The sequence below is a fragment of the Chiroxiphia lanceolata genome, chromosome 5 (assembly GCF_009829145.1).
Source record: "Chiroxiphia lanceolata isolate bChiLan1 chromosome 5, bChiLan1.pri, whole genome shotgun sequence".
Taxonomy (NCBI): Eukaryota; Metazoa; Chordata; class Aves; order Passeriformes; family Pipridae; genus Chiroxiphia; species Chiroxiphia lanceolata.
In genome coordinates, this window is record NC_045641.1 from 1,687,230 (window position 1) to 1,714,420 (window position 27,191).

At 48.0% G+C, this 27,191-nt stretch overlaps 1 protein-coding gene across 1 annotated transcript; it reads right to left on the reverse strand.

Annotated features, from left to right (window-relative positions):
* Window positions 1-13,309: 13,309 nt before the first annotated feature.
* On the reverse strand, window positions 13,310-26,446 carry LOC116786597 (UDP-xylose and UDP-N-acetylglucosamine transporter-like). Its single transcript, XM_032687308.1, has 10 exons — window positions 26,281-26,446; window positions 22,224-22,337; window positions 21,711-21,813; window positions 20,497-20,546; window positions 19,094-19,175; window positions 17,337-17,397; window positions 16,781-16,890; window positions 16,521-16,596; window positions 14,983-15,058; window positions 13,310-13,849 (listed from the first exon to the last, which is right to left on the reverse strand). Exons 1-10 carry the CDS (start codon window positions 26,355-26,357, stop codon window positions 13,591-13,593), a joined length of 1,008 nt encoding a protein of 335 aa, XP_032543199.1. The 5' UTR covers window positions 26,358-26,446; the 3' UTR covers window positions 13,310-13,590.
* Window positions 26,447-27,191: the final 745 nt, after the last annotated feature.

The following is a 27,191-nucleotide window of genomic DNA, read 5'->3' on the forward strand; positions in this document are numbered from 1 at the left end:
CTCAGAACCTTTCCCTTTTCCGGGCAACAACGCGAGGAAATTAAAGCCTAAATGGGAATATTGGTGATAAAAATGAGGATCGAAGAAAAAAAAAGGAGGCACAACAAATTATCAGGGAGAAAAGGTCACTGGAAGGTCATTCCAGACAGGAATCATCTGCATTCCAGCCTGGGTTTGCTCTTCAGGTTCCTAAATCCAGGAGTGACTTCCTTGGGGATCCAGTCCATCGTGATGGAGCAGCCAGAGGGGGCTGAGAGGTCCCACAGGAAAGGGATGTGGAGCAGATGGGATATTGGGATGGAATTCCTGGCTGGGAGGGTGGGGAGAGGCTGGAATGGGTTTCCCAGAGAAGCTGTGGCTGCCCCTGGATCCCTGGAAGTGTCCAAGGCTGGGTTGGAGCAACCTGGGATAGTGGGAGGTGTCCCTGGGGTTGGAACTGGATGGTCTTTAAGGTCCCTTCCCACCCAAACCATCCTGGAATTCTGGGGTGACTCATCAACTTGAGGCTTTTCCAAGGAATCCGAACAATTCCCTTGATCTTTTCTTTATCCTTGATCCCTGATAAATAATTTCCAGGAGTGACTTCTCCGGGTTTCACAATCCCTTGAACCTTCAAAAAGTCCCTTCCAACCCGAACCATCCCGGGATTCCAGGATAAAAACTATGGAGGGAGATCCCAGAATTCCCGTTAAATGTGCAATTAAAATAAAGGGGTTGGTCTGAATGGGAAAACAGTGGGAATTCTGGGTGTGGAAGCACCAAGAGACTGGGAGGGGAAGGGAATGGGAGATATTCCAGGTGTGGAGATATCCCAGTATTAGCAGGTCACCAAGATACCACCATGGAATTTTTCCGGGATATTTGGATGGGGAAAAACAAGGCACAGCCTCACTGACTAAAGGAAAAGATGGGTTGGAAACATGGAATTTTGGCAGTGAAACAAGAAATAAAAGGGAAACAAGAAATAAAAGGGAAACAAGAAATAAAAGGGAAACAAGAAATAAAAGGGAAACAAGAAATAAAAGGGAAACAAGAAATAAAAGGGAAACAAGAAATAAAAGGGAAACAAGAAATAAAAGGGAAACAAGAAATAAAAGGGAAACAAGAAATAAAAGGGAAACAAGAAATAAAAGGGAAACAAGAATAAAAGGGAAACAAGAAATAAAAGGGAAACAAGAAATAAAAGGGAAACAAGAAATAAAAGGGAAACAAGAAATAAAAGGAACAAGAAATAAAAGGTAAACAAGAAATAAAAGGTAAACAAGAAATAAAAGGGAAACAAGAAATAAAAGGAAACAAGAAATAAAAGGGAAACAAGAAATAAAAGGGAAACAAGAAATAAAAGGGAAACAAGAAATAAAGGGAAACAAGAAATAAAAGGGAACAAGAAATAAAAGGGAAACAAGAAATAAAAGGGAAACAAGAATAAAAGGGAAACAAGAAATAAAAGGGAAACAGAAATAAAAGGGAAACAAGAAATAAAGAGAAACAAGAATAAAAGAGAAACAAGAAATAAAGGGAAACAAAGTGAATTAAAAAATAAAATAAACCAAAAGTGAATTAAAAAAATAAAATAAATCACCAAAAAACACCAAAAAATCCCCCAAAAAACCCAAAAAACCCCAACCCTGTCCAAAAAAATAAGTACCATAAAAAACCTCCAAAACCCTCCCAAACAAACAAAAAAACAAACACACCCCCAAAAAACCCCAAAACCCCCAAAAAACTACAACCAAAAATACTGTCAAAAAACCCCAAAAAAATCCCCCCAAAAAACCCCCAAAAATCCCCCCAAAACCAAACAAAAAACCAAAACCCCCAAAAAACAACAAAAAAACCCCAAAACCCCACAAAAAACAACAACAGAAACCCCCAGGTCCCCTCAAAAAAACACAAAAAAAACCCCAAAAAGCCCCCAAAACTGCCAAGAAAACAACAGAAATCCTAAAAAAACAGAACCCAAAAAAATCCCCAAATATCTCCCAAAAAACCAGAAAACTCAACACCCCCAAAAACAAACAAAAAAGGCCAAAAACCCCAAAAAACAAACAAAAACCCCAAAAATCAGGTGCCCCCAACAAAAAAAACCTCAAAACCAAAACAAACAAAAAAACCAAACCAAAAAAGCAAAAAACACCCCAAAAACAAAACAAAAAACCACCACCCCCCCAAAAAAACCCCAAAAAACCCACCAACCCCCCCCAAAATACCCCAAAAACCAAAATAACCCCCAAAACTAAAACAAAAAAGAAAAAGGAAAAAAAAACTGAAACCCCCCAAAACACACAAAAAACCCCCAAAAAATCACAAACAAAACCAAAAAACACCCCCAAATCCCAAATAAAGCCCAAATAAAAAAAAAACCCAAACCAAACCAACAAAACCCAAAATACTCCCCCAAAAAGCTTCAAAAACCAAAAAAAAAAAAAACTGCAAAAAAACAGCAAAAAATATGAAGAAAAAATGAAGAAAAAATGAAGAAAAAATGAAGAAAAAATGAAGAAAAAATGAAGAAAAAATGAAGAAAAAATGAAGAAAAAATGAAGAAAAAATGAAGAAAAAATGAAGAAAAAATGAAGAAAAAATGAGGAAAAAATGAAGAAAAAATGAAGAAAAAATGAAGAAAAAATGAAGAAAAAATGAAGAAAAAATGAAGAAAAAATGAAGAAAAAATGAAGAAAAAATGAAGAAAAAATGAAGAAAAAATGAAGAAAAAAATTAAATAAAAAAATAAATAAGAAAACCCCTCAAAAATAAAACAAAAAAATAAAACAAAAAAATAAAACAAAAAAATAAAACAAAAAAATAAAACAAAAAAATAAAACAAAAAAATAAAACATAAACCAAAACATAAACCAAAACATAAACCAAAACATAAACCAAAACATAAACCAAAACATAAACCAAAACATAAACCAAAACATAAAACAAAACATAAAACAAAACATAAAACAAAACATAAAACAAAACATAAAACAAAAAATAAAACAAAAAATAAAACAAAAAATAAAACAAAATCATATCAAATCAAGGTCTCAGGGCACAAAGAGGGAAAGGATGGAATAAATCCGAAGGATGGAATAAATCCCAAGAGCTTACAAGCACTGTCAGCTCCAAGAAGGTCCCCAAAGCAGCCTGTTATTCCCAAATTAAGGAAAACTTGGAAGCCAGGAGGAAATTCCAATAATTGGTGTCAATTTGAGGCTCCATCCGTTATTTTTTACATCCTTTGCCGTCGGGAAAATTCCCAGTTTTTTCCTTTGGCTTCGAAATATTCCCGGGGAAAAACCTGCTTGGGGCCATTCCTGCAGCTCAGGTGGAATTTCCTCCATGGAAAACATTTTAAAAGACAAAAAAAACCCAATAAAGACATTTCCAAACCTGGAGGAAAACGGCGGGAAAAATGGGATTAAACGGGAGTTGATCCTCCCTGGACGGAAATAATCCTCAAAAAAAAAAGGGGGAAAAACTCACAGCCTCTTTTTAATGGATTGAATCGATTTTCATGGAGCTGCAATTCCCTCTAAATCCCTTAAATATGGATTTTAAGCTGGTTTGGTAAATAAATACGAAGGGATTGACGCTCCTGGAATTCACGGGAATCTCTGGGAGCGACCGGAGGGACAATTCCCAAGGAGGAGATGCTCCCTTTGGAAGCGGAGGTGCAAAATGATCCCGAAAAACCAGATCAATCCAAAGGGGTTGGGATTGTTCCCAGTCTCTTTGGAAGCCCCTTTACTTAGGCACAACTGGGATTATTCCGACAGACTTCAAACAATTCCATGGATCGGGAGCACTAAAATCTGGCTGAACAAAGAATCATGGAATTACTAAGGCAGGAAAAACCCCCCCCGAGATCGTCATTCCAACCATTCCCAGCACTCCCAGGCCAACACTCATCCATGTTCCCAACTGCCACATCCACAGGGATTTTAAACACTCCAGGGATGTGATTCCTGCTGCTGCTGGGACCTGGGAATGGCCACATCCACCCATTCCAGGCCATTCCCCTCCTGGAGTCATCCACACTCCCTTTGGCACCATTTCCCTCCAGCACGTCCCACTTCCCTGCAGGACACTCCTATTTTCCCCCAGGACATTCCCATTTCCCTGTAGGACACTCCCATTTTCCCCCAGGACATTCCCATTTCCCTGCAGGACACTCCCATTTTCCCCCAGGACATTCCCATTTCCCTCCAGGACACTCCCATTTTCCCCCAGGACATTCCCATTTCCCTCCAGGACACTCCCATTTTCCCCCAGGACATTCCCATTTCCCTGCAGGACACTCCCATTTTCCCCCAGGACATTCCCATTTCCCTCCAGGACACTCCCATTTTCCCCCAGGACATTCCCATTTCCCTCCAGGACACTCCCATTTTCCCCCAGGACATTCCCATTTCCCTGCAGGACACTCCCATTTTCCCCCAGGACATTCCCATTTCCCTGCAGGACACTCCCATTTTCCCCCAGGACATTCCCATTTCCCTCCAGGACACTCCCATTTTCCCCCAGGACATTTCCATTTCCCTGCAGGACACTCCCATTTTCCCCCAGGACATTCCCATTTCCCTCCAGGATTTCCCATTTCCCTCCAGGACCTCCCCATTTCCCTCCAGCATTTCCCATTTCCTGGAAGATCCCTTTCCCTACAGTGAAGTTTCAGCCACATGACCGGAAAGGAAAGGAAAAGTGGGATCTCCAAAATTCCTAAACTCTGGCTCAACCCAGAATCCCAGAATCCTTAAAGCAGGAAAAACCCCTCCGAGATCATCATTCCAACCATTGCCCCCAGCACCACCAAACTCGGGATATTCCATGATCCCACAAAACTCTCCTTCACCACCTCTCCCTGAGCCACCTCCCGTCCTGGGAAGAGCGAAATCCCCCCCAAAAAATTCCCATTTTAAGGAATTTTTGGGACATTTCAGGCACTTCTGAGACAGCCCCCAGGGAATGGGGGGAATGGGAATCCCATTTGCATCCCGGGGGCTGCTCCCCCCTCATCCCTTTTTCCTTTCACTCCACACTTCCCTTAAATCCAACCCGAGAATGGGAAGAGGGGGACAAAAAAACCGGAAAAAGCCGATTCCTGGACGGACAAGACAGAGGGATAAGCGGGATGCGGGAAGTCGGGAATCTTACCTGGGAAGAGCCGCCTCTTGTTGGAGCTTCCCTCCTATCCCAAAAACCGGGAATGTGCGTCCAGGGAAACTCCGGGGAAACTCCGGAGCCGCCGGGAAGCAGAAGTTGTGAGGAGGGAGGAGGGGCCGCTTCCCGGGAATATTCCCTCCTCCAAGCCCTTCTCCAGCTGGGAGAGAGGAGGGAACGGGGCTTTAGGAATGTGGGAACGAAGAGGGGGGGAGAGAAAGGGAGGAGGGGAAAAAAAAAAAAAAACACCTGAAGATTTTTTTTACCTCGTGGGCACAAAACGATGATAAAATAATTGGGATGTTTGGGAAGGAAGGGGCCGGCTCGGGGAAAGGAGGGAGGGAAGAGGGGGAGAGAAAATGTTTCCAGGGGGGATAAAGATTCCAGGTGTGAGCAGGTGGAGGGGATGGGAAACATCCGTAAACTCAGGTTTAACAGCTGAGCCTAATTGAGCCTCATCCAACTCCTAAATGCCTCGTTAAGGGGCTGAATGGGCTGAATTCCCGTTGGATTCGCCTTGGGAGCCGTTCCCCGGGGCCGATCGGGAGGTGCTGGTGCAGCTCCAAAGCAATTCCCAAAGGATCAGGGCTGCGGTTGGCACGTGGAGGTGCCAAAAGTGATGCAGGACAAGGAGTTGTGGTTTTAAACTGCGGCTCAACCCAGAATCCCATTAGGGCAGGAAACACCCTCCGCCATCATCATTCCAACCGTTCCCTTGGAATGGTGGGTATCCACGCCCCCTTGGGGTCATTTTCCTAGAGGATTGGCCATTTTCCTACGGGATTTCCCATTTCCTGGAAGATCCCTTTCCCTAAAGAGAGGTTTTGGCCACACGACCAGGAAAGGAAAAGTGGGATTTCCTAAATTCCAAATTCCCAACCTCTGCCTCAGCTCAGAATCCCAGAACCATTAAGGCAGGAAAAACTCTCCAAGATCATAATTCCAATCATTCCCTTGGAATGGTGGGTATCCACACCCCCTTGGGGCCATTTTCCTACAGGATTTCCTTCTTCCCTTCCCTCTCTCCTGGGAATCCCTTCCCTGCCTGCTCTCCTGGGAATTCCAGACCCCACGGAAGGTCCTTGCCCATCCCTGGGGCTGAGGATCCTCTGGCCAGGACACAACCGGGACAAAAAGCTCAAACCCCGAGCAAGAGGGAAAACCAGGAGCCCCCGGGGGGAACGGGAACATCTTGGCTCCAGATGGAAAAGGGGAGGGAATCCCAGCCCTATCCAGCCTCATGAATTCCAGGTGAAGCCAAAAAGCACCATCCCAGCCCCATTAATAATTAAAAGAAGCCTCAACGCGCTGCTAAAAGACCCAAAAATCCTTCCCCAGCCCTGCTTCCAGGTGTTCTCACTCCTCACAGGAATACTGGGATCCACAGGTCCAAACCCCTCCAAGCCGGAGCTGCATCCCAGGGCAGATTCCAGCAGCAGGATGAACCCCCCCTCCAGCCGTTCCTACAAATCCCAGCGCGCAAATAAAGGAGATTTCAGCTCAGAAAATAAAAAAATGAGGAAGATTCAGTGGCCCCATATCCCTAAAAAAACCCAAACAGTTTTCCTGCTCGAAGTCAGGGATCTCCTGGAGCTCTTTCCTTCTTTCCTGTCCTGGGAATTCTGAGCCCACGGGAGGTCCTTGCCCATCCCTGGGGGCTGAGGATCCTCTGGCCAGGACACAACCGGGACAAAAAGCTCAAATCCAGAGCAAGAGGGAAAACCAGGAGCCCCCGGGGGGAACGGGAACATCCTGGCTCCAGGTGGAAAAGGGGGAGGGAATCCCAGCCCTATCCAGCCTCAGGAATTCCAAGTGAAGCCAAAAAGCACCATCCCATCTTCTTTAATTTAATTTATGATTTAATTTCTTATTTAATTTCTTATTTAATTTATGATTTAAGTGAATATTTCATTATTGATTCACATTTAAGTGTTATTATTTATTTGTATGTTATTAAATGATATTACAATAATAATAATAATAATAATAATAAATTTTATTGTTTCAACCTCCAAGTTCAGGCCCTCAGGAGCATTGCTGGCAGGACAACCTGGCTGCATTCCCAAGTTTTAGTGGGAGAGAAATCCCTCTGGATCATTGGATATTTACCTTGACATCACTGGGTGCCTGGATTTCCACACGCTGAGGGGGAACCGATGCTTAAATTACATTTAAATAGTTTTTAATATTATTTTTCCTCCTATTTTCTGGCATTATTTTGTCCTTCATTCGGATGTCATATGAACTGAATTGTGAAATAATTTAATTTTTATTTGAATGAGAGTGAAGTACATTTGACTATTTTATTAATGTTAATTAGTTTTTCTATTTTCTGATATTATTTTGTCCTTCATTCTGATGTCATTGAATTGATGTGAATGCAATTGTTAATTAATATGAAAAAATAAACACTAAAAAACCAGAATACTAAAAATACTTTTAAAATCACTAATAAATACTAAAAATAAATACTAAAAAATAAATGCTAAAAATAGGAATACTTAAAAATAAATACTAAAAATAATACTAAAATTACTAAAAAATACTGAAAATATTAAATATAAATGCTAAAATACTATAAAATACTAAAAAATAGACACTAAAAATAATACTATAAAATACTAAAAAATAAATGCTAAAAAATAAAGATTAAAAAATAAAATACGAATGCTAAACAACAAATGCTAAAAAAGAAATACTAAGAAATAAAATACTAAAAAGTACAAAAAATAAAGACTAAAATACTAAAAAATAAATACAAAAAAATAGAATACTAAAAATACTTTTAAAATTACTAATAAATGCTAAAAATAAAGATGAAAAATAAATGCTTAAAATACTTTAGAAATACTTTTAAAATATTAAAAATAATGATAAAAATACTAAAATACTGAAAAATATTAAAAATAAATACTAAAACAAAATACTATAATATACTAAAAAATAAATACTAGAAATTAATACTATAAAATCCTAAAAAATAAATGCTAAAAAATAAAATACTAATACTAATCAACAAATTTTTAAAAATAAATACTAAGAAATAAAACACTAAAAAATACAAAAAAATTAAAGACTAAAAATACTAAAAAATAGAATACTAAAAATACTTCTAAAATTACTAATAAATGGTAAAAATAAATATTAAAAATAAATGGTAAAAATAAATATTAAAAATAAATGCTAAAAATAAATATTAAAAATAAATGCTAAAAATAGTTTAGAAGTACTTTTAAAATATTAAAAAAATACAAAAAAATACTAAAAATACTGAAAAATATTAAAAATTAAATACTAAAATACTATAAAATACTAAAAAAATAAATGGTAAAAATTTATAAAATTGGGGGAAATTTGTATTTATAAAATTGGGAAAATACACATTTAGAAAACTGGGGGAAAATTGGGATATTGGGGGGGGAAAAAAACTTCCCTGGCACAGCTGCCCAGGGCAGGGGTGGAATCCCCATTCCTGGAGGGATTTAAAATCCCTGTGGATTTGTGGTGACCTTGGCACTGCTGGGAATGGTTGGATTCGATCCCAGAGGGCTTTTCCAGCCTAAACAATTCCATGGCTGCAGATTCCAGGATTCCCCGTTGGTTTTCCAGTCCCCAAGAGCAAAGTGTGAGAGGAGAAATAAAACCAACACGCTTTGAAGAGGATACAGGTTTATTCTGCTTTAAAAAAAAAGAACAAAAACACACCCTAAACCTCCCAAAATACCCCTTAAACCCAATAAAAATATCCCCCAAAATACACCCCCTAAACTCAACAAAAATGTCCTTTAAATCCAACAAAAAGATTCCCAAAAATATCCCCTAAACCCAATAAAAATACCCCCTAAACCCAACAAAAATATCCTCTAAATCTGACAAAAATATTCCCAAAAATACCCCCTAAACCCAACAAAAATATCCTCTAAATCCAACAAAAATATTCCCAAAAATACTCCCTAAACTCAACAAAAATATCCTCTAAACCCAACAAAAATATCTGCCAAAATACCCCTGAAACACAACAAAAATACCCCCTAAACACCACAAAAATATCCCCCCAAATCCAACAAAAATATCCCCCAAAATACCCATCTGAACCCCCCTAAACCCAACAAAAATACCCCTGAAGCCAAGAAAAATACCCCCTAACCCCCCCAAATTATCCCCTAAACACAACAAAAATATCCCACAAAACACCCCCTAAACCCATCAAAAACACCCCCAAAAATACCCCCTAAACAAAACAAAAATATCCCCTAAAATACCCCCTAAGCCCAACAAAAATATCCCAAAATACCCCCTAAACAAAACAAAAATATCCCCTAAAATACCCCCTAAACAAAACAAAAATAACCCCAAAAATACCCCCTAAACCCATTAAAAACACCCCCAAAACCACCCCCTAAACAAAACAAAAATATCCCCTAAAATACCCCCTAAACCCAAAAAAAATATCCCAAAATACCCCCTAAACAAAACAAAAATATTCCCTAAAATACCCCCTAAACAAAACAAAAATATCCCCCAAAATACCCCCTAAACCCAACAAAATTATCCCCCAAAATACTCCCCTAAACCCAACAAAAATATCCCCCAAAATACCCCCTAAACCCCAAAAAATAACCCACTAAACCCAACAAAAATACATTCTAAACCCCAAAAAACACCCTCAAAACCCCCCTAAACCCAACAAAAATGCCTCCTAATCTCAATAAAATCACACCCTAAACCCAACAAAAATACTTCCTAAACTCAATAAAATTACACCCTAAACCCCCCCAAAATACCCTCCTAAACCCCACAAAATTACCCCCTAAACAGGAGAAAAATATCCCTTAAACAGAACAAAAATACCCCCTAAACCAAAATAAAAATAACCCCTAAACCCAATAAAAATACGTCCTAAACCCAACTAAAATACCGCCCCAAACCCAATAAAAACACCCCCTAAACCCCAAAAAAATGACCCCAAACCCCAACAAAAATACCCTCCTAAAGCCCAAAAAATACCCTCTAAACCCAACAAAAATAGCCCCTAAATCCAACAAAAACAAGCCCTAAATCCAATAAAAATACCCCATAACCCCCCCCAAAGACCCTCCTAAACCCCACGAAATTACCCCCTAAACAGAAGAAAAATATCCCTTAAACAGAACAAAAATACCCCCTAAACTAAAATAAAAATAACCCCTAAACCCAATAAAAATACATCCTAAACCCAACTAAAATACCGCCCCAAACCCAATAAAAACACCCCCTAAACCCCAAAAAATGACCCCAAACCCCAACAAAAATACCCTCCTAAAGCCCAAAAAATACCCTCTAAACCCAACAAAAATACCCCCTAAATCCAACAAAAACAAGCCCTAAATCCATAAAAATACCCCCTAAACCCCACAAAAATACCATCCTAAACCCCACAAAATTACCCCCTAAACAGAAGAAAAATATCCCTTAAACACAACAAAAATACCCCCTAAACCAAAATAAAAATAACCCCTAAACCCAATGAAAATACGTCCTAAACCCAACTAAAATACCGCCCCAAACCCAATAAAAACACTCCCTAAACCCAAAAAAATGACCCCAAACCCCAACAAAAATACCCTCCTAAAGCCAAAAAAATACCCTCTAAACCCAACAAAATTACACCCTAAATCCAACAAAAACAAGCCCTAAATCCAATAAAAATACCCCCTAAGCCCCCCAAAAATACCCCCAAATCCCAAAAAAACCACCCCCCTCAACCCAACCATCCCAAAAGATGCTTTGACTCCCTTTTCCAGCCTCTCCTAAAAAAAAACCCCTGCTCTGGTCCCTCCAGCAAACCTTAAACCCCAATAAATCAGCAGCCCCATTTTGGGGGGAAAACCCCCGGACTGAAATCCTAATTCTGGCTCCGGCGGGAAGGGAATTCCTGCCGCTTCCATGATTCCCAAGGGTGACGAATATTCGGGAACACACCGGGAAGCTCAAAAAAAAAAAAAATCCCCCCCTGGCAGCAACAAAGAACTGTTGGATGTGTTGGGAGCGAAGAGCACACGGATAAATGGAAATCCCAAATCCCACAAAATTCCAAGCGGGAATTGGGGGCAAAGCGCAAATTCCTCGATGGAAGGAGAGACTCGGCGAGTTTATGTCCAGTGAGTTCCACCTGGGAGCAGCACAGCGTGGGACAACTCCCTCAAATCCCTGGCCCAGGATTTGGAATTATGGGATTTTGAGCACTGAGGAAATTCCCTGTCCCTGGAATTCCTCGTCCCAAATTTTTGTGGCTTTTCCCACCTCCTGGGCGGAGCTGAAGCTCTTTGTAAGTAGATTTGAGGAGGAAAATGAGGGATTAAAGGTTTTCCCTCTCCCCGGGTCCTTGTGGAGCCACCAAACAGCTGGAAGTGAGAGCCGAGGTCAAAATCCTTGGAAACATCCCATGGTTGACGCTTAAAAGGTTTTCCAGGCTCAGGAAAAATTGAACTGGGAGAGAAAATCCTTCAGGATCTCGGGATGGAGCTGCAGGTCCCCTCAGCCCCACACTGGCTGGGATGGAGGGAATTTTTCCCACAGCGGATTTTTGGGATTGAGGCCAAACTGGTGCTGGCAACACAGCAAAGCTGATCCCAAGGGATGGGAAAAGAGGAAAATCCTTCAGGATTTCAGGATGGAGCTGCAGGTCCCCTCAGCCCCACACTGCCTGGGATGGAGGGGACTTTTCCCACAGGGGATTTTTGGGATTGAGGCCAAACTGGTGCTGGCAACACAGCAAAGCTGATCCCAAGGGATGGGAAAAGAGGAAAATCCTTCAGGATTTCAGGATGGAGCTGCAGGTCCCCTCAGCCCCACACTGCCTGGGATGGAGGGGACTTTTCCCACAGGGGATTTTTGGGATTGAGGCCAAACTGGTGCTGGCAACACAGCAAAGCTGATCCCAAGGGATGGGAAAAGAGGAAAATCCTTCAGGATTTCAGGATGGAGCTGCAGGTCCCCTCAACCCCACACCGGCTCTGGTTGGGATGGAGGGAACTCTTCCCACAGGGGATTTTTGGGATTGAGGCCAAACCAGTGCCAGGAACACAGCAGTGCCTGGAGCACAGAAAGGAGCCTTTCCCTTTATTCCCACTCTGCTTCCCAGGAATGATTAGGCCACGGGTGGGCAAGGAGCTGGGAAGGGGAATATCCAAGAGAGCTGATAAAAACCAGAGGGAAGAAGTTTGGGAAAGGTGTCACTGCTCAGGGATTTGCTGGGTGGGAGAAGGCGAGTGGCCTTTCCAACACTTTGGGATTTTTCCTTTGCTGTTAAACCACCTTTCCCTCTCCTTGGCTTTGGGACAAGGGAATTCCAAGCTGGATGTGGCTGAGGTTGAAATCCTGGATGCCTGAAGTGTCCCAGCCCAGCAGGGACAGCTCCACCACGGTGGGAACACGGAGCTCCGGGAAAACTGTGACACTGAGGGACAGGGGATGCGCTGCCATGGACAAGGCTGATCCCAAGGGATGGGAAAAGGGGAAAACTGGGGGAAGGGACAGTCCAAGCAGCCCCCTCAGCAGCAGGATTAAGCTCAGCTCAAAGAGCCTTGGAATTCCTTGGCAAGGTTTGAACCCTGAGGTTGGGAAGGATCCCTGGGGATCACCAGGAGCTCAGCATGGTCCTGCTGGGAACAAAGCTCACTGAACACACTTGGAATGAGGGAGAAAGTGGGAAGAGAAGGAAAACCCAGCTGGAGTGAGGAGCTGGAGGATTCCTCTGGCTGGGCAAGTGTCGGGGCAACACCTCGACTGCTCCGGAGCTCCCTGAGAGAAGGTGACACAGACACTTGTTGTCCCCTTGGCATCCCCCCTTCCTGGTCTCCTCAGGCTCCCAACGACATCCTGATGGGATCCTGTGGCTTGGGAATCACCCCCCGAGCCATTTTCCAGTGCAAATCCACTGGGCAAACTGGAAGGCTCTGGGTGTATCCAACACCCTTCCAGCAGAGGCGGTGGGATCAGGGAACAAGGACTCGGGGGAACATGGAACAAAGGACTCAAGGGAACAGCCAGGCCTGGAATTTCCACCGGAAAATTTCCACTGGAACAACCAACCAGCAGTTCTGGGGCTCAGCCAGCGGGATGTCAAAGGATGGCACCCAACAGCTCCAGCTGATCCAAGCTGGGAAGAGCCAACAACAGCAATCCAGGTCAGCTTTTACTTCCAAAGGCTCATTCCAATGGGGGGAAAAAAAAAAACCAAACAAACAACCAAAAAACCAGGAGGAAAAGCTGGAAGCATTAAAAAGGAAAAAAGCCTACTCTCCAAAACAACCCTGTTGGAGATCTGTCCATGATCCGTCCCAGTTCCCAGCGTTTGGGTTCCGATGATTCCCAGGAGCTTGGCCCAGCCAACCCCTCCTATAAAAACACCCCCCTCAGGGGGGAATTCCCTGGAAAAAAACCCACTCCTTGGGCCTGTCACTCCTCCTTGGGCCTCCTCCTCCTCCTCCTCCTGCAGCGGGCCAGGAGGGAGCCCAGGCTGTGCCAGACCTCGGCGTAGAGGAGGGTGCCCAGGAAGACGAGGGCGGTGCCGAGCCAGTGCCAGGCCGTGAAGGGGTTGCGGAAGTAGAGGATGGAGAAGATGAGGCTCACGAACTTCCGCAGCGTCACCACCAAGGTCACCGTCAGCGACGGGCACTCCGTGGTCAGGATGAACACCCCCCGGATGCACACGTACCTGGGGGGGCGGCTCAGGGAAAAAAACGGGATGGAGGGAAGCGGGGGAGAGGCGGGAATGGGAGGGAAAGGGGGATGGGGAGCACGGGGAGGGAGGGAGGGAGGGAAGTTCCCGCCTGGGGTGGGTTGGGATGGAATGTGATAAATGTGTGGGCGCACAAATCCAGGGGGAAACAAACCCAGGGACACCCCACGGATCCAGGGGAAAACATAAGGACACCCCACAAATCCAGGGACAAACGCAAGGACACCCCACAAGCCCAGGGACAAGCCATGAATCCAGGGGAAAACACAAGGATGCCCCACAAACCAGGGAGAAACTCAGGGACAAGCCATGAATCCAGGGGAAAACACAAGGATGCCCCACAAACCAGGGAGAAACTCAGGGACACCCCACGAATCCAGGGGAAAACATAAGGACACCTTACAAACCAGGGAGAAACCCAGGGACAAGCCATGAATCCAGGGGAAAACACAAGGATGCCCCACAAACCAGGGAGAAACCCAGGGACACCCCATGAATCCAGGGGAAAACACAAACCAGGGACAAACCCAGGGACACTTGGGAATGGGAAGGAAAGGGGGATGGGGAGCGTGGGGAGGGAGGGAGGGAGGGAGGGAGGGAAGTTTCCACCTGGGGTGGGCTGGGATGGAATGTGATAAATGTGTGGATACACAAATCCAGGGGGAAACAGAAGGATGCCCCACAAACCCAGGGACACCCCATAAACCAGGGAAAAACATAAGGACACCCTATAAACCAGGGAGAAACCCAGGGACACCCCACAAATCCAGGGACACCCCATGAATCCAGGGGAAAACACAAGGACGCCCCACAAACCAGGGACAAACGCAGGGACACCCCATGAATTCAGGGGAAAACACAAGGATGCCCCACAAACCAGGGACAAACCCAGGGACATTTGGGAACGGGAGGGAAAGGGGGATGGGGAGCGTGGGGAGGGAGGGAAGTTCCCACCTGGGGTGGGCTGGGACGGAACGCGATAAATGTGTGGATGCACAAATCCAGGGGGAAACAGAAGCTCCTGAGCACAGGGGGGACTCCAAGGACTCCACACCCCCATCCCACCCCTCCTGTGCCCCCCTGGAGCTGGCAGGGCTGCCAAAGGATACTGAGTGACGACGTTCATGAGGAGGTAGAACCACATGATGGGCAGAGTCAGCCCCAGCACCGGCACCCGGAACGGCTCTGCGGGGACAAGGGATGGAGAAGGTCACTGGGACACCATCCCAGGGATCATTCCCGGGACTGACCACGATCCAGGACTCACTGCAGCCTCAGGAGGCCCTTCCTGCCTCGGGCACAGTGAGCTCTGGGCATGGCTTGGGTTTTTTGGGCACTTCTCTTGTTCATGGTTTGATTTTTTGGGGAGTTTCCTGTTCTTCATGGTTGAGTTTTGGGCAGTTCTCTTCTTCTTGGTTTGATTTTTGGGGAGTTAATTTGTTCCTGGTTTGATTTTTGGGCAGTTCTCTTGTTTTTTGTGGTTTGATTTTTCAGGAGTTAATTTGTCCATGGTCTGATTTTTGGACAGTTCTCTCTGGTTTGATTTTTGGGCAGTTAATTTGTTCATGGTTTGATTTTTGGGCAGTTCTCTTATTCATGGTTTGATTTTTTGTGCAGTTCTCTTGTTCCTGGTTTGATTTTTGGGCAGTTCTCTTGGTCATGGTTTGATTTTTGGGGAGTTAATTTGTTCAGTTTGATTTTTTGTGGAGTTCTCTTCTTCATGGTTTGATTTTTGGGCAGTTCTCTTGGTCATGGTTTGATTTTTGGGCAGTTCTCTTGGTCATGGTTTGATTTTTGGGCAGTTCTCTTGTTTTTCATGGTTTGATTTTTTGGGGACTTCTCTTGTTCCTGGTTTGATTTTTGGGGAGTTCTCTTGGTCATGGTTTGATTTTTGGAGAGTTAATTTGTTCCTGGTTTGATTTTTGGGCAGTTCTCTTGTTCCTGATTTGATTTTTTGGGCAGTTCTCTTGTTCATGTGGTAAATGAGAAATACAAGAGATTTTGCAGATGTTTCTTCTTGGAAATGAGGAACAGAAGATGGGAAAAGGAACAGGCTAAAAGGAAAAATGCTTTAAAAGGGAAAAGCTCCATCCTTGTGGTGCCCAACCCGGATGAATCTGGTGTGTGACCCTGACAGTGCTCAGGTGGCAAAGCCTGAGTGGCACCAGCAACCCCAAACCCAGCAGGTCCAGGAGGATTTGCTCCTGTTATTCCCATTTTTGAACTCCCACGTTCCTTTTCCCAAGGGTCTCCTCAAGGATGAGTGATCTGGCTTGGTCTGTGTGTGGGGATTAGTGAGAAACTTGGGATTTCATCCTGGAATCCCAATGGTTTGGGTTGGAAGGACCTTAAAGGTCATCCAGACGGGCAGGGACACCTTCCACTATCCCAGGTTGCTCCAGGATCCATCCTGGCCTTGGACACTTCCAGGGATCCAGGGGCGGCCACAGCTTCTCCGGGAAATCCATTCCAGCCCCTCCCCACCCTCCCAGCCAGCAATTCCTTCCTGAAAACTCAAAAGGCTTGCATATCCCAAGGTGATTGCATATTCCAAGCCTGGAATGCACAACTGCTGGCCTGAAAGATTCCCGGAGCATTTTCCAGAGGATGGGAAGGTCCAGGCCAAGGATCCCCGAGCCCAACTCACCGGACTGGCTGAAGAGGACGGCGTGCTGGTAGATGTTGGGGGCCAGGAGCAGGAATCCAGGGAGTGGCAGGGCATGCTGGGGAGAGAACAGAGCCATGGTGATGGGAATCCACCCCAGGTGATGGGAATCCACCCCAATTCCCAGCCTGGAAAAATGCCCTCGCGTAGCCGGATGGGAGCGCGCAGCCCTCCTCTGGATCCGCGCCAGCCGGGAGCCAAAGGGACTCTTGGAGCAGCTCCAGCTGCCCAGCAGGACTCACATTGTAGAAGAGGGCCTCTTTGGAGTGCTTCCCAAACCTCTGGTACAGAGTCTCCTGGAAAATCCCCATCCTGGCAGACATGAGGAGGGCAAAGGTGAGGGCGGCGATGCCTGCAAGGGAAGCACAGCTCAAACAGGGAATGGCCTGGACACTCCCACAGTTTGGCTTTCCAGGGATAAAAAAAAGCCAAGCCGGAAAACTGGGAACACCCCTGGGACACAAGAGTTTTATTCCCAAGGCTGGGACGCAAAGAGACACAAGGGTTTCATTCCAAACGTGCCAAGAGACCTCTTAAAAATAACAGGCTTGGCCCTAAATTGGTGGGTACCAGGGATAGTTTTGGCCTCTCCTGACAAAATATCAATCCCAGACTTTCCCAAAGAGCCCCCAAAGGTATAAAACTGGACTCCAGGGGCAGATTTTAAAGCCTCCTCCGTGGAATTCTGTGCTGAAGGAACACCTGAAGCAGCCCTACTGTCGGGTACAGCGGGCAGAGGAATCGAAGCCATCAAAAGCTGAGTCTTGCCAATATTCCAGGAATTATCCTGGCACTCACCCAGCAGCCACCACAGGAAAACCTGGACTCCATCCTCTTCGTTCAGGCTGGAGTCGGATGCCTGGACAGAAACACAAGAGTCACCACCACGTCCCACCCGGACCTCTCTTCATGTCTCGTGTTCCAAGCGAATCCCAAGGTCTCACATTCCCCACAGCTGCTTCCCTGGCACCATTTGCTTCCCACCCTTCACCAGATTCTGGCAAAAGCAAGGCTCAGTGTCCATCAAAAAGCAGATTTTCTGAAAGAAACGCCCTGACTTGGGAAAAGGCGGGATTCTCCCATCACAAAAACAATCAGTGGTACTTGGAAAGCTCCCAAAACCAGCCCTTCCAAGGGTTCCTCTGGGCCCATCCCAGGGATGAGTGAGCAGGGAGGAACAAGAGCTTTGGGCAAGCCCAAAACCAGGCCTAAAACTCCCTTAGAAAGCTCCCAAACCAGCCCTTTTTCACAGGTTCCTCTGGGCCCATCCCAGGGATGAGTGTGCGGGGAAAAACAAGTGCTTTGGCTGAGGCCCAGCTGGGGGCTAAAACCCCGCTCAGGTGCTAAAACCAGGCCTAAAACCTGGTTTGTGGTCAATATATTAAGGAAAGCAGGCTAAAGGTGCTGACAGAGCAGGGTAAAACTCCCTTAGAAATATCCCAAACCAGCCCTTTCATGGGTTCCTCTGGGCCCATCTCAGGGATGAGTGTGCAGGGAGGAACAAGTGCTTTGGCTGAGGCCCAGTTGGGGGCTAAAACCCTGCTCAGGTGCTAAAACCAGGCCTAAAACCTGATTTGTGGTCAATAAATTAAGGAAAGCAGGCTAAAGCTGCTGACAGAGCAGGGTAAAACTCCCTTAGAAATACCCCAAACCAGCCCTTTCACGAGTTCCTCTGGGCCCATCTCAGGGATGAGCGTGCAGGGAGGAACAAGGGCTCTGGCCAAGCCTAAAACCAGGCCTAAAACCTGGTTTGTGGTCAATTCCTTAAGGAAAGCAGGCTACAGGTGCTGTCTGAGGAGGATAAAGCTCCAGACTTGCCTCCCCTCTTTCCCTGTAATTCAGGGAAAATTAACTCAGTCCCCTTTGCCCCAGCTCTATCCCAAATCCTGGATTAACACCCAGCCCTTCCCCAGACGTTCTCAGAGCCTTAAAAGCCCTTAAATGCCAGGGAATTTGGAGGTTTGACAGCCCAGTTTTTCATTCCCAACCTCCCAGAGCTGGATTAAGTGCAGCCAATTTTCTCTGGAGCAGCACTTTGGGCCATGTTTGTGCCATCCCTTGCCAGGATGAGGCCGAGGGTGCTGAGCCAGAGAAGCTCCAAGGGCTGGATTCCTGGATTTCCTCCCTCCTTCCTGTTCTCCAAACACAGGCTGGATAACCAAAGGTCTGGAAAAATCCCTGCCTGAAAGCCAACCATCTTTTCTGGGATAAAAAGAGTGAAGACGGCCGAGTTTTATTTAGGATTCACCCACTCCTGAGTAAGGGAAAAAAACCCAGATAAAAATCTGTTATCTCTGTGGCAAAAAAACAAACAAACAAACAAAAAAGAGGTTTGTTCTGAGCAAAAAGCAGGTTAAAAAGGCATTTATAATTAATTTCTGTGTGCATTCCTTCCCTCTAAAGCACAGGGAAATAAAACCAGGAATAAGAGCTTATAGGGAGTGAGTTTAGAGGGAGGAGACACTTTGTCTCTCCCTCAGGCAAAGGGAATTATGAGGAAGGGGCTGGAATAACGAGGGTCAGAGCTGGGATTGGGGTTCTTTCCCGGTCCTTACCACTTGCTTTGCAGACATGAAAGTGCAGGTGAAGATCCCAAGGGATACCAGGGCTATGGAAGTGTATTTGGACACGCTGTACCTGCCCAGGGAAGAGAGAGGAGACACCTCAGCGACCCAGCTCAGCTCCTGCTCTCCCAGAAATCTGGGATAACGGGCTCTACTGGGGTTCTGGGGCTGGGGTTTGGTAGCAGGGGGGGCTCCAGGGGTGGCTTCTCTTGGAAGCTGCTGGAAGCTTCCCCCTGTCCCATGGAGCCAATTCCAGCTGTTCCAGGACGGGATTCCAAAGCGGAGCCCATCAGGAGTGACGGGAACGCCTCTGGGATAACAGATTTAGGAACAGAAGGTTGTGGGGCAGAAGGAATTCCAGCCAGGGAAGAGCGGAGTGGGAACATGGGACCAGCAATGCAGAGCCTGAGGGTGGGGCAGGAGGAGGGGCAGGAGGAGCAGTGGGATGCAGGAAGGAGGCCCAGGATGGAGATGGAGCAGGATGGAGCAGGGGGATGCAGGAAGGAGGCCCAGGATGGAGCAGGGGGAGGCAGGAAGGAGGCCCAGGATGGAGAAGGAAGGAGACCCAGGATGGAGATGGAGCAGGATGGAGCAGGGGGATGCAGGAAGGAGGCCCAGGATGGAGCAGGACGGAGAAGGAAGGAGGCCCAGGATGGAGCAGGGGGAGGCAGGAAGGAGGCCCAGGATGGAGCAGGGGGATGCAGGAAGGAGGCCCAGGATGGAGCAGGAAGGAGGCCCAGGATGGAGCAGGAAGGAGCAGGAAGGAGGCCCAGGATGGAACAGGAAGGAGCAGGAAGGAGGCCCAGGATGGAGCAGGGGGATGCAGGAAGGAGGCCGTGACCCGTAGCAGGCCCAGGATGGAGCAGGTCCCAGCAGAGGGAAGCCCACACGGAGCAGGTTTTTCCTGGACAGGACTCATGGCCTCTGTGGGGACCCACCCAGGGCAGCTCATCCGTGAGGGACTGATCCCATGGAGGAGGGACTACGGGACAGCTGGGGGGAAAGAGCTGCTGCCCCAGGGATGGGATCACCTGGAGAGCTCCATCCAGGACTGTCTCACCCTGGAGAGCTTCATCCAGGGCTGTTCCCATGGGATGGGCTCACCTGGAGAGCTCCATCCAGGACTGTTCCCATGGGATGGGCTCACCTGGAGAGCTCCATCCAGGACCAGGAGATGGAAATGCAGAGGGAAGAGCTATTCCAGCCTCTACTCCAGGAACACCTCTGTATCCCGGTTTTCCCACCATTAAATAGGAATACTTAACAGGAAAAGGGAAGGTCTGAAGCCCCCATCAGGATTAAGTCAATGGCAGAACATTCCCTGAGGATTTGAGAGACAGGTTTGGGATTTACCAGAGCATTCCTTGATGATAAGAGGAAAGTTTGGGATTTACCTTTTCTTCAGGATGATGATTCCCAGAGCCATGCTGGCTATGAGGGAACCCTGGGAAAGGAAGGGGAAAAACAAAACAGAGGGTCAGCAGGACAGAATTCCCCAGACTGGGATGCCCATCCCATGGAAACACTGCAAACTCAATCCAAAACTCCAAGAGAAATCCAAGGTCAGGAAGAATGACAGGGTGGGAATGAGAGGAAACAGCTTCTCCTTATGCCAGGGGATGTTTAGATTGGATATTAGGAATAATTTCTTCATGGAAAGGGTTGTTCAGCCCTGGCACAGCTGCCCAGGGCAGAGATGGAGTCACCATCCCAAATCCAGGCTCTCTGGAATGGGATGGGATGGTCAGGACACCACCAGGTCAAATCCCAAATCCAGGCTTTCTGGGATGGGATAGTCAGGACACCACCAGGTCAAATCCCAAATCCAGGCTCTCTGGAATGGGATGGGATGGTCAGGACACCACCAAGTCAAATCCCAAATCCAGGCTCTCTGGAATGGGATAGTCAGGACACCACCAGGCCAAATCCCAAATCCAGGCTTTCTGGGATGGGACATCCTGGACACCACCAGGCCAAATCCCAAATCCAGGCTTTCTGAAATGGGATGTCCAAGACACCACTAGGCCTAATCCCAAATCCCAAATCCAGGCTCTCTGGAATGGGATGGTCAGGACACCACTGGGCCAAATCCCAAATCCAGGCTCTCTGGAATGGGATGGTCAGGACACCACTAGGTCAAATCCCAAATCTCAAATCCAGGCTCTCTGGAATGGGATGGTCAGGACACCGCCAGGCCAAATCCCAAATCCAGGCTCTCAGGAACGGGATATTCCACCAAGAATCCCACACCAGGACATGGTGTTTCCATGTGTGTGGTGCCAGGGAAAGCTGGGATCCCTCTGGCCACAATCCAGGGCTGAGAGCCAGAGTCTGGGATTGGTTTCGTCACCGTCACTTCCCGCCCACCTTTGGAATTTCCTCATCCATCCGCTAAGCTGGAATTCCCTGGAATTTAAGGTGAGAGGGAGAACTGGAGCCGAGCCTTCAGAGCCGGTTTGTTTTCCCTGCCAATCGGTTGGAATGTGGGATTTCTCCCAGGATTTTGGTGGCCTTGGGGAAGGAGGAGGCGGCAGAACACACAAAGCAGGGAGAGGCCACGGGAAGAGGAATTCCAGAGGAGGAAAAGCGGGAGAAGGGCGGCACTCACCGAGCGGAAGATCATGTGCAGGGGCATGGAGATGTTGAGGTTCAGGGCGTAGTTATTCACCACGCTGACGGTGAAGAACATGGCCACCATGATCAAATAGTACCTGGAACGGCAAAAATTCCCACCCTGGAATGCTGGGAGACACCTCAGGAACCATCCTGGGCTGCAGGGAAAGGCCTGGAGCAGAGCAGGAGCTCCCAGGGAATAACAAGGAGATGATCCGTTGAACTTCCAGGAAAACTCTCTTTAAAAAAAAAGCTCTTTAACCACAGCAAACTCTTCCCTGTGGAAAATATTCCCCTGTGCCTCTGACAGGGAAGGATCTGAGGGCGATTTCCTATCAAGAATTCCCAAGAAATGTTTTTATCAGGCCTGACAGGTTCTCAACGTGGCTGCAGGATGGATGGGATTGAGGCAGGATAAGTGGACAAGCCACTTTATATTAAAGGCTTTTGGAGATCATGGATAGCCAGGGATAATCCCTGCCCAGCAAAAGTTTGGGATGCACTGTACCTGATTGGGATGGCCGGGCTCTTCCTCCCAAAATTGGCCTCGAAGATAAAACCTTCCACGGCGATGAACAGGAACTGGGAGAAGGTCACGATGTTCCCACATCCTGGAAACTCCCTGCGGGCATGGAAAAGGAAGAGGAGTGTGAAACAAGGCCGTGGAGAACACGGGGTTCCAAGAAAAGCGGGAAAACAGCTCCTTATCCCACAGGGAGAATCGGCCTGCAGAGGCTTTGTGGCTTTACCTGTCCAGGGTTTCCTGGATAAACACCTCCCTGAGGGTGTTTATCCCACAGAACTTGGGGATAATGTGCAGGGATCCCTTCCCCAAACATTCCCAAAGAGGGAGGGAGGGGTGAATCCCTCGGGAAGTGAAAGAGAAAACTGGTCTGTGTAACATCCCACCAGGACACAGGGCAAGGATGAGGAACATCCACTGCAGAGGATCTCCCTCCTTCCCACAGGGAAGTGGCTCTGGAAGGACTCTCTCCCTGCCTACGAGGCCAGGAGGAATATGAGTCCAGTCCTGGATTTCTGGTATTCCTTGTTCCCACTGCATTTGGGAAGTGCCAAGGTCAGCTCAGTGTCCCTGTTCTGCCTGTGCCCCATCCCAAAACACCTTGGACCTGCTCTCCATTCCCTCGGGAAGTTTGAGCTCCCTGTTATCCTCTGTTTTCTGCATGCCAAAAAAAGGGGGTTGTAGGATCAAGGAGGAACAAGGGATCCATGTGCAGGGATCCCTTCCCCAAACATTCCCAAAGAGGGAGGGAGTGGTGAATCCCTCGGGAACTGAAAGAGAAAACTGGTCTGTGTAATGTGAAATCCAGGAGGAAGGCCATGGAGAACAGGGGGTTCCAAGAAAAGCGGGAAAACAGCTCCTTATCCCACAGGGAGAATTGGCCTGAAGAGGCTTTGTGGCTTTACCTGTCCAGGGTTTCCTGGATAAACACCTCCCTGAGGGTGTTTATCCCACAGAACTTGGGGATAATGTGCAGGGATCCCTTCCCCAAACATTCCCAAAGAGGGAGGGAGTGGAGAATCCCTCGGGAAGTGAAAGAGAAAACTGGTCTGTGTAACATCCCACCAGGACACAGGGCATGGATGAGCAACATCCACTGAACTGGATCTCCCTCTTTCCCACAGGGAAGTGGCTCTGGAAGGACTCTCTCCCTGCCTACAAGGCCAGGAGGAACATGAGTCCAGTCCTGGATTTCTGGTATTCCTTGTTCCCACTGCATTTGGGAAGTGCCAAGGTCAGGTCCATGTCCACATTCTGCCCGTGCCCCATCCCAAAATATGTGACCAAGAGCTTGGATCTGCTCTCCATTCCCTCGGGAAGTTTGAGCTCCCTGCTCTCCTCTGTTTTTCTGCATGCCAAAAAAAGGGATTGTAGGATCAAGGAGGAACCTAAACCAGCTCATCTAGGAGCCCCAAAGGGTTGTGCCACCAACGCCCTCGGGGTTGTGTTTATTCCGTGGGAAGAGGAAAGGTTGGAGCAGCCTGACCCCAAACCAACCCTCCCTGCACACAGCTGCAGACTCTGCCTCCTTCCTAAGGAGCTTCCAGGGAGCAGGGAAGCATTCCCAGGGAATCAGGTAGGGCTCAGGGGAGGCTGTGACACTGTCAGGTAATCGGGGAGCTCGTGGGACACAGAGGGATTTGAGGAACTGCTTCCCCCTTTCTGCGGTGCAAGACACGAACCGAGCCAAGGATTTCCCGGAGAAGCCGCAGGACTCGGAGCCCTGATCCCCACCCTGCTGCACCAGGACACAACTTCCTCATGGAACAAGCTGCCACATGTTAAGGCTCTGGCTCTGGACACGGTTTTGCAGGATTCAAGCACTGGAGAACAGGAATATCCAAGCTGTCTCCTCCAAATTTTCCTCTGGACCTCTGGGAAGCAGCAGCAAGAGCTGGCACTAACTGGAAAACCAGGAAAAGGCACCTTCTCCCGGCATTTTTCCTGCCAATCCTCACATTCCTCAGGGCTTAATTGTCCAGGAAACTTCCAGGAGAGGTTGAGGAGGAGAGACACCGGAGCCAGAGGCTCCAGGATTGCAAACAGGGAACACAAAGCAGGTGGAAACCTGGAATAATCCAAGTTTCTGGGTTCCATAACATCCATTTCCAGGCACTAGACTTTGCTTCCTCCCAATTCCCAGATCCCTGCACGTGACCTCCCTTTATCAGGGAAGTGTTGGCACATGGGGTTATGTGGGAAGTGATAAGAAAGAGATAAAAAAGCCCTTTATCTGCCCATTCTTTGCCTCACAACCCTCAGGCACAGAAAGAGGTGCCAAAAAACCTGGATTTATCACCCCCAGGTCTGCTTTAGCCGTAGCCAACCGATAAGATGCTCCAGACAAGGACTTTCCCTGCTCTCCCTCTGTTCCAAACCCACACTGAGAGGGAGAAAATCTGATTTTTTGGGCCTGTTTTAAACCCCTTTCCCAGCAATTCAAGCCCCTGACTTGTTCTGCCTCCACAGTCCAGCAGAGAAATTTCTCTCCTTGTTTCTGCAGCCACTTCACCCAGGTTTAAAGCCTTTTGTCTCTTCTCAGGCAGCTCCAGACTAAACAGTTCTCATTCCTTAACTCTTTCCTCGTAAATCCCGAGTCAAATTCTTCCAAACACCTCTGTTTTTCCACACCAGACTCCCAGTCTGGTCCCTGCCTTCTCCTGTGATCCTGTTCCAGGGCCTTGCTTTTCATGGGAATGTTCATCTGCAGGAGGAACTTTTCCTTCCAGATGCACCAAAACCCAAAGAAATAATCGGTGTTACCCCAATTTAGGTGCCCAGGGCAAGGAAAGGGCACAGGAATTGAGCTGGAAGGATGAGAGGAATTTCCAAAGTGGATGAGAGGAATTTCCAAAGTGGATGAGAGGTGACGCTTAAGAATAATCTGTGTGTGAAATGCAGCTTTTCCTTGATGTCTGCAACTGGACTCCTGGAATTTGCCGGGGTTTAGACACCTAATTCAGGCTCTGAGCAGGGCCAAACGTTTTAAGGTCTGGCTGGAGCCAGATCCAAAGCTTTCTTCACTTCCAAAGGGTTCATTCCTCCTCTGTCACTGGTGCTGCAACACAAGCCAGGCAGGAAAAGGTTGGAGCAATCCCTGAAAGACAAACTCCAGGAATTGCTTCTTGGTTTATCCAGTGACTGTGCAACTTTGTGTGAAGGTACCCGTGTCCTGGGCTCCCCCCTGCTGGCTTTTGCACTCCCTTTTTCCCTTAAAAAATCTGGGATATTGCTGGAAGAAAGGGCTATTTTTGAAAGCCTGAAGTGAACAGAGCACTGAATGTTCAGGGGATGCGGCTCCCAACTGCCTGTGATTTCAGAACCCGTTCAATCAGTACTTTTTTCCAGTCAGGTCTAGGCCTTTCCACCTTCCCTTTACCATTCCCAAGCCCTGCCATCCCTCACATCGGGGTGGGGAAGGTGAAATTCCCAAAAAAACCAGCCCCCGACCTGGCAGGTTCCCGTCCCCTCCCGGCGCCCCGGGGACGCGCTGCCCTTGGCGCGGTGGCTTCGCGGCTGCCAAAGATCACATTCCCAGCTGGAAAACATTCCCGGCTTGTCCCCAGGGACCTCCCAGGCAGCTCCTGCACGTCTCCTCCTTGGCATTCCAGCTGCGGCTTGGCCGGGATCGGGGATGGCTGGGGATGCTTTGGGGACAGACCGTGAGACCCCCCGTGCCAGGGCAGGTCAATGACACGGCCCAAACCAAGGGGGACAACCCCAAAACCCCCCCACAACCCATCGGACCAGGCGATGATCCACAACCAGGCTCTGCTGGCACATGGATGAGGAGCCCCAGATCTGGGAATGCCCCCCGAGCTGGGAGGGGGATGGTCCAAGACCGCTCAGGATCAGCCCCAGGTACCGCCCCCATCCCAAATCCCCCCATAATGTCCTGGATCCGCCCTGGCACCGCTGCTGCTTCCTCCCCTGACAAACCCTGAGACCGGTGCTGTCCCCATCCCAGGGACGCTCATCCCGATCCCATTCCAGCCCCATATCCCCCTTCTCGCCCCCCCAACCCCTCCCCGCGGCCCCGCACCTGGCCAGCAGCTCCAGGAACACCACGTTGCTGCAGCAGCCGCCGAACACCAGCCCCACCGCCAGGGCCGGGTGCATGATGTCGCTCCGGGCAGCGAGGCCGCGTCCCGGGCCGCCCCCGCATCCCGATCCCGGGATCCTGCCCCGCTCCCGGCCCCGGCCCCGCCGCCCCCGCTTCCTCCGCCCGCCGGTAGTTCGCTCCCCGCCGGCCGCCGGGACTACAACTCCCGGCAGCCTTCGCGCCGCGCCTCAGCGGCTCCCTGATGGCGCCCCGCCGCGGGGCATGATGGGAGTTGTAGTTCTGGGGTGACGCCGTGATGGCGGCGCGGAGGTGGCGGCAGGAGGAGGCGGGAGTGGGGGCGAGACACTTTGTGGGGAGGAACGGCCGGGGATTGACTTTTTGGGGTTATTTGGTGCCGATTAAAAGCAGCTCGTGATGAGTCTGCGCCAAATAATTATTGGTGAATAGTCATACGTCCAAATAATATGTTCAGAATAATGATTGTTATTGAAAGGCTGGGAGAGCTGGGGGGGTTCACCTGGAGAAGAGAAGGCTCCAGGGAGAGCTGAGAGCCCCTTGCAGGGCCGAAAGGGGCTCCAGGAGAGCTGGAGAGGGATTTGGGACAAGGGATGGAGGGACAGGACACAGGGAATGGCTTCCCAGTGCCAGAGGGAAGGGATGGATGGGATATTGGGAAGGAATTGCTGTCTGGGAGGGTGGGGAGGGACTGGAATGGATTTCCCAGAGAAGCTGTGGCTGCCCCTGGATCCCTGGAAGTGTCCAAGGCCAGGTTGGAGCAACCTGGGATAGTGGGAGGTGTCCCTGCCCATGGCAGGGGATGGCGCTGGATGATCCTTAAGTTCCCTTGCAGCCCAAACCATCCTGTGATTCCATGAAATTCAAGTTTCCCA